This window comes from Epargyreus clarus, unplaced genomic scaffold (assembly GCF_041222505.1).
Source record: "Epargyreus clarus isolate Ecla_fem2 unplaced genomic scaffold, WU_Ecla_fem_2.2 ptg000002l, whole genome shotgun sequence".
Classification (NCBI taxonomy): domain Eukaryota; kingdom Metazoa; phylum Arthropoda; class Insecta; order Lepidoptera; family Hesperiidae; genus Epargyreus; species Epargyreus clarus.
The window spans coordinates 2,026,072-2,039,696 of NW_027332210.1; the positions used below are offsets into that span (position 1 = coordinate 2,026,072).

The window sequence follows — 13,625 nt, forward strand, 5'->3', positions numbered from 1 at the left end:
TGGAGAAATTTTAAAGGATTTGAAGGAGTTTAAGTGCATTTTAGGAATGAAGTTTGCAATCAGTCAAAAAGCATTTATAAATAATAATATAAACCATTTATAATTTTTTAATAAATTTACAGCATGTTTGACTTGACATCAGACCTTTTATAGACTCATAAAAGAATACCATGTTGCAAATGTATTTATGAACTTGTATGAAATTTGTTTGATTGTAAGACTGTCAATTTGTTCTGAAATTATGCATGGGACCAGAGTGACACATACTTAAATAAGATTGATTTGTAAATACGAAAAAAGTAAACTATTTTTTAAGAAATTAATTGTTTTATTAGTAAAAAAATAAAATTACCAAATTATCCTTAAGATGACTTAATACCATAATTCAATAATTGGTATCAATAAAATATTTGGCTACTTATGTAAAATACATTAATTTGTACCAACTTGTGATTCTTCTATTGTGAACTTAGAAATATTTATTATAACAAAATAATAAAATACTCATTGAAGTTATACTTCTTTTAACGTTCACATCTTTAGCGGGAAACGGAAGTTGCGTGTGCGCATGTAACACATAATTTATTAGCTTTTTATTGTAACCAGCGCCATCTAGTTTAAAAATTAAATTACTACATGCAACAGTTTCTAAATACAAATGTTTGTGTTTGGGGGTTTTAAAGATTGCAGCAGTGCAACACTAACATAGGATTGAACAAAATTTTTAGAGGATTAGCCTCTCATTGTAAACTTTTAGCTAATCTTCATTCATAATAAAGTGTTAATTTATTTGTAATACTAACTTTCCTCTATTGGTCAATTGCTTAGTTAAATTTTGTCTGATTATATAAAAAAATGTATATAACGTGAAAAAAAAAAATTATTTAGTCAAAGAAGTATAACTACTTATTGCATTCGTACCCACACATTTTTCTATTTATTCTACTATTACCAAGTTTCAGCTTGATACCTATTACTCTTTTCTAGATCCTCCAATAAGGCCTTAGAGGCCTCAATACTAAGGCCTCCAGTTTTGCAGAATACGTCTTCTATGAATGCGTCTTTTACATTGTCCGGCATATTCTTAGCATTACCGGATATGAAGATGTGTGCATTGTTTTTGACCATCTTCCATAGCTCCTCTCTGTGTTCTGATATCTTGTGCTGCACATATCTATAGCGAATAGAGAAATATTATCATAAATATTAAGTTTTCAAAGATAATAGTAAAAATATAAACAGTATGTAAATAAAGTAATAAAATGATAATAGTAAATAAAGATGACCAAAATGTGATCTTTTATAAATATTTGTCTGTACTCTCATGTACAGATTTAAAAAAATTACAGAATAAATATTTTAGGGTTATTTATTCATGTCTGTCTATTAAAAGTACATAGAATATAGCAGCATAAAAACAATGCCAAAAAAACATACAAATGAAATTTTAAATTTGCGCCTAAATATAATCTATATTTGCATCTACAAATGATTATTGAACAGAGTTTGAAGCATGCAAACAATTACTTTACATATAGAAAAATAAATATTTAGATTTATTATGCATACACCTGGCAATATGTATTTTTAGTAACAAATTTTACTACACACGTCAATGAAAGCGACTTACAAAAGCAATAAACAAATAAAAATTTAATGGTAGTAATAAAATAAAATTTGAAGGTGGTAGAACCCTTTGTGGTTCGACCCCGGCGGCACCACCATCACACCTATTTCTACCTAATAACAGCAGTGTTAGGCGCTGCTGTGTTCCGGTTTGAAGTGTGGTAAGGGAGACAGACTTTTCCGAGGCGTTCCAGCTTAGTCCTCAGGGGTAGCGGCGCATCTGTGACCGACCTCAGGTAGGAGTATCTAATCCTATCTGGGGTTGATTACAGATGTCCATGGGCGGCAGTAGCCACTTACCATCAAGTGGGCTGCATGCTCGTCTGCTACTCTTATATTATAAAAAAAAAGGTCTACTAACATCTTCCTATCTTGATCTCTGGAGAAAGCACAATATAGTGTCAAATGTCCATCATCCACCATTGTTTCCAACTCCCTTCTACAATGGAAATCTTTGTCCTGGTACCGACAGCCGAAGAATAAGTGTAAGGTTTGTTTGTCTGCAGTTCCTCTGTTCTTTCGTTCTTGCAGGAGACTCCTGAATGGAGCCAGACCGGTGCCCGGGCCGATCATTATTTGGGGAATGTGCTGGAATTTAAGAGATTAAAATATGAAAGAAATTATTAATAAATTCATGTTAAAAATAAATTAGTTGTTACACTCATTAGTTATATATTCATGTTAAAAATAAATTAGTTATTACTAAGTAATTTTTAGATATTCTACTGGAAAAACCCCCTTTCATTTGGTCTACATTTTATATGATAAAACATAAATAATCCGCCATCTTTAGGCCAGCGTCATATTGAAATTAGAATGACGTCACTAAACTAATCATATTCATTGTCATCTGAAGTAAACATGTATCAAAAGTTCAGTCTTATTGGTTGGGGTTAACTGGTTTGAAATTTATTTGCAAGACTTGACTCTCACATACAAAAGAACTAACAAGGCAAGCAAATAAAAGGTTGTAATAATTAGGTATTGTGGTGGCGGGAGTTATCCCTGTAGGTGATCATGCCCGGCCGTAGTCCAACGGTTCGGAGCTTGTTTGTTTGTTGAAAAAACTTCGATAGCGTGATTCAGAATACTATTTGTTAAGGAACTTAGGTAAGGAGACTGAAAATTGATCTTCATTTGAAGACTGTTCAAACAGATATATTTACTTGTTTTAATGATCGTGGCGCCATCTCTTGACACGTAGCGGCAAGTTGCCATACTATCTTTAGAAATAACTGTAATTTAAGCCACAGACTAACGTTAGAGAGCCTACCTCCTCAGCAAACTTGAAACTGCCCTTCTTAATCCACCCATACACTCGATCACCAGGTGTCAAATCCTTCAGCCAGTTCGAAGCGAGACCAAGCCTCGGTTTCTTAATATTCGTATTGTATTTCACTACTGCCATGAGGATGTCAATCTTCGTATTATGTGATACTAGAGCACTGCTTGCGATGGAGAAGGAACGCGGTTTGACCGTGGAGAATAATTCGAATAATATCTCTATGGTTAATTTCGATGCTGTTCTGTGAAAGTCGTGGAGAACCTACAAAAAATTAATAAGTCGTCATTTAATTTGTTCATTTAGATAGAATTTGTTGTTCAGATAGACCTCTCACTCTAGAGGTCCGAGGTTCAAATCTCAGGCATGCATCGCTGATTTTTCTGTTACATTTGTGCGTATTTTAAATTAATTATCATTTCCTTTAAGGGAAAATCAACGTCAGGAAACCTGAATTCCTTAAAAATCGTACGAAGGTAAGTGAATTCTACCAATATACACTTAGCCAGCGCGGTGGACTATGGCCTAATGCTTCTCATTCTGAGAGGAGACCCGTGTCCAGCAGTTGTACAGTAATGGATTGTCGTCGAATAGTAAATTTGAAAAAAAAAATCAAAATTATAAAAAGATAACTGTATTTACAAACTTACTTCAAGAGCTGTACGCTTTGGACGTCTAGAATAGTTCAGCCAATCTTCTTGCCCGCTCGGTGAGCTCAGCTCAATACATTTCTCTCTCTCTAACTTATCCTCAGATACAAGTGCTAGAAGAGAGAAGAAATACTGTGTGGGGTACGCCTTTAGATCCCAGTATTGTTCTGCTATTTCGTACATTGTTATTGGTTCTTTCAGGAAGTTTGGTACGGGCATATCTAAAAATAATTGGAGAAATTCGATTTAAAATCATATTTGTAATCATTTTTTAATCGAGCGTACTTGGGTCTGCCAAGTGGGCGCCGTCCGGTTGGCCGCCCCAAGTATCGCTGGAAAGACGAAGTGGTGAAGGACCTGTGCGACCCCCGCGTGGACGATTGGCGGGAGACGGCGCAGGACAGACCGAAATGGAGGCTCTTATTGTCGGAGGCCAAGACTAATTTTGGGTCCTCGCGCTAGCCCACTAACTAACTAATCATTTTAGAATTTGGATCTCGTGCTTTCTGAGGCAATATTTTTAAGAGAATCTGAGTGATCTGTTTTTTCAATCATATCTTAATGGATTTCTTCCGACTATTGTCCATCCTCAAATTGGATTATAATCTTAGTGAAAGCTAAAGATTTATATATCTTATTAAACACCAAGATTGATTAACTTCTCCTTTATAATTTGTTTTTTATTTAATTTTTTTAACACACTTTTATTAGCTTGGGTTGTATCTATGTATGTAATGGATTCTTTGAGCTCGATTTTCACGTCTCTAGAGATAAATTTTAAACTTTGCATGTATCAAGGACCGATGACAATGCAATAATTTGATAACAGTTCGATTAGCAATAAAAGCGTGTTCTTTTTAGCTTTTTTAAACTATTATTTATTTTAATTATCGTGACATTTAATTAAACTAATACTAACTAAATGCACAGTCAAATTGGAAGTTCTAGAAGCATAAACTTTGTACAAAAATTCTTTACATAATGTAGATGAATAAGACTTTGAAAAGGCATTTCCTAACTGGCTTAAATTGTAAAGTTAAAGGTAGAAGGTAAAAGTTAAATTCTGATTAGTGAAAAGTCTGACACCTCATAGTGTTCTTTGTGAATACGGCTATAAGATTTGTAAGTTTAATTTGTAACAAATGTAGCAATAAGGTTATAGCCGTTAAAGATGTTTGAATGAAATAAAACCACAATCATATTGCATAATAATATATTCATTCCTCCTCCTGCCACCCGTCGTCATCGCTCATAAAGCGCCTCTTCCCGGCCGTGTTCATGTAGGGGCGGAGCGCCCACTCGGTGTCTGCGGCGTCTAGGGCTTCGAGAGTCCCCAGCTTAATCTCGTATAACTTCATTTGGAAACGGGGGCCTATTTCTGTTAAGTCTATATCTTTGCCTGCCTGAAATAAAATTAAAGTCATTTATTGTCTACTTAACTTAAAAAGTTATTTATTACCTATATGAAACATTTTTCTTTTGTGCTTAGGTGGTAGTTCGACACTGGCGGCACCACCGCCACACCTACTTCTGCCTCATAACAGTAGTATTAAACGCCGCCGTATTCTGGTTTGAAGGTAATAGAGACAAACTTTTCCGAGGTGTTCATGCTTAGTTTTCAGAGGAAGTGGCGCATCTTTGGCCGACCTCAGGTAGGAATATCTAATCCTGCCTGGGTTTGATTACAGATGTGCATGGGCGGCAGTAACCACTTACAATCAGGTGGGCTGCGTGCTTGTCTTCTACTCCCATATTGTGGAAAAATAAAGAGAGATACCCTTATTACAGTTACAGTTATAGCGACACATAGAAACAATTAAATCAAAACATTTGTAGTACTACATAAAATTACAAACCTTTTTATATGTGTGCTGTCTGAAGCTGATGTAGTCATCGTTATTAGCAAATGTGATCACTCTCTTAGAGTCTGTCTTCGGAACTGGAAACAGGTACTTCAAAATGCTCATCGTCCTTAGACCTGTAATAATAATGATTTTTTGGATTTGAGATTCTCTCCGACAAATACACAATTTGAGAGTATTATAAAATGATAAGAATAAGATTTTGATAAAAAAATTTAACTGTATAAAAAGTCACATTTTTGAAATGACTATCTCCCTGGAAAAATGTCTGGTGAGTTTATTTTGGAAAAAAAACGGAATCAATTTCAAATTCATAAAAGAAGAAGTAAGTGTATATTAAGAATAATGCGAGTTTATTTTGAAAAAGGAAAACATTGCATACTAGTAAATTAAAAATTATGTAACAATTTAGTTTCATTAAGATTATTAATATTTTACCCAAATCGCTCTTAAAATTATGGAAGACCAAGTGAGGGTACTGTTCAGTCATGGGTCCTATGTCGGGAATGTCGTGGCGCATCACCACCCCGGACAGCGTGAATGAGGCAGTTGGTCCATATGGCAGGTGGCATATAACCTGCAAACATATTACATGAGACGTTACAACTTAGCCCTGTGGAGTACCAACTTAAACAACTTTACGGCACTATTTTTAACATGCTTGAAAAAAAAGATAGTTCAATCATTATATACGTATGATTGTTTTCTCAGAGAATACTTTTTCACTATTTGACTTTTACTTCATCTTCATAAGATAAAACATAATTATTATGACATTTTAAGGAAATATGGCATTTTGGTAAAGATCTTAAAGTTTGAAATATACATAAATTTGTGTATTTTTATTGGCAATGTAGAAATTAAAATTCGCATATGCACTGTGAGTACCTGTCACATATTAAAATGCCACAATTTTGCAATAATACCTGTCTAAACTCATAGTTGTATGTATTGATTGTCGGCATTCTAATGTATTGTTCTATAGTTTCTGATTTTTAATAGGTTATCACAATAGTCATAGAAGAAAGTCATAACTCACTAAACTATCAGGTACACCTCTGTGTTCGTGCACCACAATGAAGTCGGTCACATCGTTAGCTCTGCACGCGTGCATCAACTGTGACATTTCATAACCACCACGGTTCATGCGCTGACTGTTTGGGAATATTAACCTGAAATCAATTTTTTCATGTATTTATCTATATTTGCAATGAGACACAATATCACTCCAAAATAACATAATCTCTAAAGTAACAACTTCCTTATGAATTCTCAGGTGTCCATTTTTATCAATGATGGGTTATTTCACCATTCAAATAAATGATAATTAATTTACAACATTTCATGTTTAATAATACATCCATCCTTTGAAAAATGAGAGGAACATGCCTGGGATTTGAATTTGATACGCCCGGTCTGAGAGTCTGAGTTTTAACTTTTAGACAATCATTTCTAGGTATAACCAGGCATATGCCTGGAATGGTATAACCTATATAGGTTTCCCCTCAACGTTTCCTTCATCATTACAACAACTAAATATATCTACTTGAGCAAACATTAAATAAAGATCCTTATTTAGTCTCTGCTTTGTTTACCTAAGTTCCTTAACAAACATCTTCAGTCTAGCACTGGGTTCCCTGGAAGTCGTGATCATGATCTTGGGGTCTTCCACCCCGGCAAATCTGTACTCGTCATCTTGTGAGTTGAGGGTGTTGGCACCCCCACTAAGGCCTCCGATCACTGCTGCTCGATCAGGACCTACAAGTGGTGAAAGTTTTATTGTACTGTGGAAATAATCTGTATTATTGTGTAAAAATTGAATAAGCAAATAACCGTGCTGTTCACCTGATGGTAAGTAACTAATGCCACCCATGAACAATTGTAACCAACTTTATTACAACCGGGGTTATACTTGAAGCGACAACAGATGTGTTTCCAGTGGTTCTACTCCAGCGGCGGCAGTCTCGACATAGATAGCGATCGCTTAGCGACCGAATTCGGTTGATAAGTCTTACCGATCGTAATTTAACGATTTTTGGTAGTCTCGACTATGAAAACTACCGACTGTCATCGCAATCATATCGAATCCATTTGTCAACTTTACGATATTCGCAAAACATTTATCGTGTAAATTTGACAGCCCGATAAGTGATCGTTACGATCGTTAAGGTATTTAAACTACAATTATTTCTAAAAAAAAGTCATATTTAACTTAGGCGTATTTAGCTTATAATATTTTTGAGTCGCAAAACGTTAAAGTGGCGACGTATCATGAGAAATCGACGTAATGAATAAAATTTGGATGAAGTTGTGTTTCTGAGGCTATCATGTTCTTTTGATTTACAATAAAGAATATTTGTACTGTATTCATTGATTCATTTATAATATATAAGGTGCTGATAAGGGGTACCCTTAGTGTTGGGTGATGACACCTATAAAAAATCAACAAATTTTCTTGAGCATAATATATGTTTATTCTCAAAATATGGACACAATAAAAAACATTATTGTTTTTCTTCTTAACCATCTTATTTTTGAGACATCCCCATTTTATTCATTGCCTCTGCCAAAAGCATTGTGGCTTCCGCTTGCTCCTTATCTGCTTCAGCCTACATGTTGGAGGGCTCCGCCTGTTGATAGTTGACAAACGTTAGGTAATCACATACAAAATTTTAACTATATTAAGGGATTAATATTATAATAAGTACTTTCTACTTACTTTTTGGAATTCGACGTAGATGTCATTTGCGAATACCCCGGCCGTTGCAACACACTGTTGCCGTCGGCGCACCCATTTTACTTTACAACGACTTTACTTAAAGACTCCAAAAAACTGAACCACTTTTTTGTTGGCGTATTAATCAGTTTACAATGTTGACATTGTCTCCATAACCTTTCAAACAGATTCACATAGCAAACGTCAAATTGGCTAGTGTTGCAGTAATATACATTATAATGTCCACTGATTTTATTACAATTCTAGATATATTAAAACTATATCACTAAAATGAATCAGATTTATAAAAATATATTTACTTAGAATATTTCACATACTTTTTTAGTAATTGCCAAAATTAATTAATTAGTTTTATTAAATTAACTTCACCAATTCTGCCTTACATTTTTTAAGTTGCAACATTTCTTGATATAAATTGTCACTGCTATGAATACGGATTTCGCTATCGTACCGACGTTTCAAGTACCGACTTTGCGTGGAAATTGAGTAGTCGAGACTTGCATTTGTCGTAAAGAGGATTTCTGCAAGCGATATTTTTCGTTAAGATTTAGCGATCGATAGTTAACGTCAGATTCGTTACGAATGTCGAGACTGCCGCCCCTGAAGGCTAAGACCCTTGCCTTATAGTAACAAGAAAGAAATATGTTTTAAATAGGACGTAATTACGATAGAAATTGCCTTTAGAAACAATAAATAAGCAAAATAATTTTTAGTATACACTATGTATCATAAATTGAGGTTATATTTAGTTTTATCCATTTATCTAGCGACTACAACCTAAAAATACTCACAAAATGTGTAAAGAAAAGGCTTACCTTTATCTTCAAACTCTATCCTCTTCTGTAGTGCGAGGGCTTCCTTCCTCAGGTCGCCGTGTATGGGAATGTTTCCCTCCAAACACTTTTTCAACTGATCTTTTTTTGCTTGAATACTTTTCTGTTTATCTTCCACTGATTTCCTATACAAATATTCGCGGCGCAAACGCGCCTGTCGTCGCAGCATTTTTATTTAATATACTTTTGTTAGCTACATGTAAAAATGCACATGGACTTTATTTGAAATGTTTTGACGTATTGACAAATGTCAGTGTCAATTTCGCGGCATATTATACGCGTTTTGAAATTGCACCTTACTATCGTTATATATTCGAACACCAACGAAAAAGAAATAATAATTATTGTATTCCCTGGATTATTTATATTAAAATACGCACTTGTTAATTTAAAAGATAAATAAGATTGAAGATAAATAACATGTTAGATGTTACAATCATGATAATTTATCTGAGCGTTGCAAAATCGAAACGCGCTTTATAAATGCGTTCAATTTAAGCAGTTGAAATAAAATTACCAGAACATACCATAGAGTATTATTATATACATGTTATAGAGAGGAAACTCTATGTATTTTTTGTCTCCACTAAAGCGCCCCTAGTGGCCTGCCCCAGAACTACTCATGGGTTTTACATACATATCTATAGATACCTATTATATATTCATTATTCATTATATGTATTAAAATTAGGTAAATTATAAGTTGTATCTCCAAAACACGAACTATAAATGATTGTGTTCCGAAGATTCACATTTGCATTATACTTTTTTCCTTCTCAATTTTGATACAAGAACAAAACTACATTTACATACTTTATAAAATTTCAGAAAGATACAAAAATTTGTGACGATGTGAATCTTCGAATCACGCTCCTTTACAATTGATGTTAAAGATACAATTCCCTTTCTCATCTACAGTCAAAAATCTGGGTTTATACATCGACTCAACCTTAAGCTGGACTACGCAAGTTAACGAAATAAGCCGATCTGTCTTTGCAACGTTACGCTCCCTTAACCGGCTCAGGAACTTTTTACCTGTGGCTACTAAAAAATATTTAATTCAGACCCTAGCTCTCCCCATAATAGATGATGCTGATGTGTGCTACACTGACTTAAATGAGGATCTTCTCAATAAGCTAGAACGTCTTATCAACTATTCTATACGTTTCATTTTCTGTCTACGTAAATTCGACCACATTTCCTCTTATCGTCGCCAACTTAAATGGCTTCCAATTCGTGAGCGTAGACAGTCTCGTGTACTAAACTCTCTTTTTTCTATTCTTTTCGATCCAGTTTCTCCAGAATACCTGAATTGTAAATTCAGGTATCTCTCGGATTCCCATGAGCGGCAGCTCCGTTCCTCAGCTTCTCTTGCCCTCGCTTTTCCATTACACCGCTCTGGGTTTATATCAAACTCTTTCACGCTCCAGTCCATCCGTTTTTGGAACTCTCTCCCTGAGGCTATCAGAAGGATGAAATGCAGGACTTCTTTTAAAAAAGGAGTGCATGGTCACTATATGAATCAACTCTTGTATTAATTTTTCTAGTCTTTCCTTCTTATTTATATCTGTGTATGTATTTTAGAACCTTACGTCACTTTTCCTTTTCCTTCTCGTATTTCTTCTTTCTCTTACATATTGTTTCTTATGCTTTTATTTTATAACGTATTTTTGTTTTTCTTTTCTTTTATTGTGGTACCGCTTTTATTATTTTCTGCACAGCCCAAAGGTTGGCTGGGAGATAATGCTTTTAGCATTAAGCCCGCCTTTTGTTCCACAATTATGTTTTGGTTCAATAAAGCATAAATAAATAAATAAATAAATAAATACAACTTACGTGGGAGGCATCAAATATGTACAGTTGTCGCAACGGTGTCTGTCTAAAGTGCAAAAACAACTATTTAAATTAGAAACGACTAACGAAGTTGCGGACATTTGACAACAGACACATCATTTTGACGGTTAACTGTCACTCCGTCGCCATTTTAATTTGAAGCTTCCGGGGCGAGTCGTTACGTGGGGCTAGTATCTACACAAAAAGTCATTTTGTATGGAAGTGTGCCCCCCCTGGAACATACCCATAATGCTCGCACAATTTTTGACCGGAAATTGAATAAAATGCTTAGATAATTCAAATTTAAAATGTAACATACCATCGTAATGTTTTTCAACTTTCAACTTGTAATGTGGCTTGATATCAATGCCATGTGTTTTAAATATACTAAAGAGGTTTTCTATATCTTCCTTAGAATTCCTAGGCCTTATATTAAAAATGTCGCCGGGACTATAATCTATTTTTTCTTCACTAATTGTTTTAAATGTCATCAATCTTACATCCTGAAAATAATAAATGCAACACATATAAAGTTATTTTAAAAATTGAATATTAAACTTTAGTAAATAAAGATTCTGTACATTTATATTTATATATTATTATATTATATTTATATTTATATGTATTTATATTTCATGTATATTTTTGTGCTGCTGTGCTCTGGTTTGAGGGAGAATAAGGCATTCCAGCTTAGTCCTCAGGAGTTGTAAAACATATTTGGCTGAACTAAAGTAAAAATGAATAAACACTTACTTGAAAATGACTTTCGTCTGTGGTTCGTTCATTTTTTTCTAATTCCAAACGCACAGCATTGACAAAGGGGTCCTTCCAGCCAGTTTCATAATAAATATCTTTATTCGAACAATTCTCTATGACTTCATTATCTTTTATAATTGCTACTTTCCATCTAGGTACAAAATCAGTCTTTAGATCTTCTGTCTGTATGTTCGGGAAAAATGGTTTTAGGTTGTCAAAGTATTCTTTTAACCAGGGTATAGCTACTGCATCATGGCCCAAGTCATGCTGATAATCGCAAAGCCCTGAAAAATTATTTATAATATAAGAATTGGCTGATTAACATATGCCCCATCACATTAGTCCTACAGCACATCTGTGATCTGCTTTAGGGAGAACTCCTGCTCTGTATGGAGTTGTTTACCGATATATAGTCCGCCAAACTGCTAGTCCGCTCTGAAGTTGTTGCGAGCAGGTGTAGTCATACAATTTGTGCAACGTGATTTATTTCTATATTCAGAGCGGATTAGCACTTTCATGCAACCTATACATTGATGCCAATGACTGTTTACCATCAGGTGGACTGCATGCTTGTATGCTACTTCAATTTTATAAAATGAAGATATAAGTAGTAGAAGCCCTGAAGACATGAATTTAAGGTATTTAAACAAAGTACTTGCAATTCTAAAGAGCATTACATTTATTTATCATACTGACTTACACAAAATATTTATTCAGGAGCGACCCTATTAGCACCCAAAACCCAAAACGGAATACTGTCTAATTTTAGTTTGATCTCAACTATCAATCTAGGCTTAAAACTGTATCAACTTAATGCAACATCATGTTTTGTCACTTTATGAATACAGCAAAAGTTAAAAAATAAAAAACTAACCAACATTGACCAAGGGCTCCGCGCCCAGTTGTAGCAGTCGCTTATGGAGCATCTTTCCCGCGAAATTAAACTTACTGTACGACGAGTCACCTAACGCAAGTACCCCAAACCGAAGTTTGCTTAAACAATTCCCAGGCAGGTTCCGTCGTAATAAGAACCGCCAAAACTTCTTCATATTATCCGGAACCTCCCCTTGTCCAGTTGTAGCACATACAAATACAACAAACTCCTCATTTCGAAGCTCTACAATGGGATAGTCGTCCATGGCTAACACTGGCCCACTGAACCCTAATATCTTGGTGCTACGCCATATTCGCTCGGCGATTTCTTGCGCGGTAAATGTTTGGCTACCGTACAATATTAAAACACGTTTAGAAGTGCTCATAATGGAATGTTTAATACAGTTTTTGGTTTTTAATTAGGTTAGGTTAAATCAGCTCAATCAGCTGATAGTTTTGATCTTGTCAATTTGTAATTGTCAGCTATCACAGACTATCACTGTCATCGTATTGTCAAATTTACTTTTAAAATGTTCATTTAGTTGGTAGAGCTATTGTGTAAATCAGCCTATTAAATATTAGTCCGTTATATAAAGAAATGATAAATATTAAAATGCTGTTGACTTATTCTGACCACAATATAATAATGATTACTAATATGTATATTTCTCTATTTCTTAATAATATTTTATAGGCAAAGGCATTTTTATAACAATATGTATATCTGTTATTAGTATTATAAAGCTCATTGAGTTTAGTAGCAAGCATGTAACAATGTAACTTGTATATAATAATACTCTATGGTAGCAAGCCTAGATGAAACTCGCTTGGGAGTTTGGAACTGAGATAACAATTCCTAAGAGGAATAATAATTTTGGCTTGACAGATCTCTTGGGAATTACTTTCTAGTTGGAATGGGAATGTTGGCCGTAAACTGGAATGGAACTGTTCATCTAAATAGAAATTGCGGACTGACCAAAGGGCAACTTTTATGAAAGACAAACTTTGGCTTAGTTCAGTAGGTGTTCGTTGTCTAGATATTCTAATCTAGGCATAGATTGTTTGATATATTTTATGTGCCATCTAGTGCTTATATGTCCTTTTGAGGAGAAAAACATTGGTTTACAAACAAATTGGCATACAGTGGGACCGCAATAAATAATTTATGCGTGG

The 13,625-nt window shown here is 34.5% G+C and overlaps 2 protein-coding genes across 2 annotated transcripts; both read right to left on the bottom strand.

Moving 5' to 3' along the window:
* Positions 1-390: 390 nt before the first annotated feature.
* Positions 391-12,904, bottom strand: LOC140745817 (NADPH-dependent diflavin oxidoreductase 1). Its single transcript, XM_073077738.1, has 7 exons — positions 12,454-12,904; positions 11,577-11,863; positions 11,143-11,326; positions 3,559-3,779; positions 2,900-3,172; positions 1,988-2,214; positions 391-1,174 (listed from the first exon to the last, which is right to left on the bottom strand). The coding sequence occupies exons 1-7, from the start codon at positions 12,836-12,838 to the stop codon at positions 949-951; spliced, it is 1,803 nt and encodes a 600-aa protein (XP_072933839.1). The 5' UTR covers positions 12,839-12,904; the 3' UTR covers positions 391-948.
* Positions 4,758-9,240, bottom strand: LOC140745871 (U3 small nucleolar ribonucleoprotein protein IMP4). The gene is made up of 6 exons (XM_073077805.1): positions 8,973-9,240; positions 7,016-7,178; positions 6,460-6,592; positions 5,859-5,997; positions 5,415-5,536; positions 4,758-4,961 (listed from the first exon to the last, which is right to left on the bottom strand). The coding sequence occupies exons 1-6, from the start codon at positions 9,157-9,159 to the stop codon at positions 4,776-4,778; spliced, it is 930 nt and encodes a 309-aa protein (XP_072933906.1). The 5' UTR covers positions 9,160-9,240; the 3' UTR covers positions 4,758-4,775.
* Positions 12,905-13,625: the final 721 nt, after the last annotated feature.

What these genes read in the sequence shown, in the direction of transcription:
- LOC140745871 (XM_073077805.1), bottom strand. Translation starts at nt 9,159, where the DNA reads ATGCTGCGACGACAGGCGCGTTTGCGCCGCGAATATTTGTATAGGAAA. An exon ending in ATGTTTGTTAAGGAACTTAG is followed by an intron (nt 6,593 to 7,015) that starts GTAAACAAAGCA and finishes AATTGATTTCAG; the next exon opens with GTTAATATTCCCAAACAGTC. An exon ending in GAGGTGTACCTGATAGTTTA is followed by an intron (nt 5,998 to 6,459) that starts GTGAGTTATGAC and finishes ATATGTTTGCAG; the next exon opens with GTTATATGCCACCTGCCATA.
- LOC140745817 (XM_073077738.1), bottom strand. Translation starts at nt 12,838, where the DNA reads ATGAGCACTTCTAAACGTGTTTTAATATTGTACGGTAGCCAAACATTT. An exon ending in CAGACGAAAGTCATTTTCAA is followed by an intron (nt 11,327 to 11,576) that starts GTAAGTGTTTAT and finishes TATTATTTTCAG; the next exon opens with GATGTAAGATTGATGACATT. An exon ending in CAAAGCGTACAGCTCTTGAA is followed by an intron (nt 3,173 to 3,558) that starts GTAAGTTTGTAA and finishes AATTTTTTGTAG; the next exon opens with GTTCTCCACGACTTTCACAG.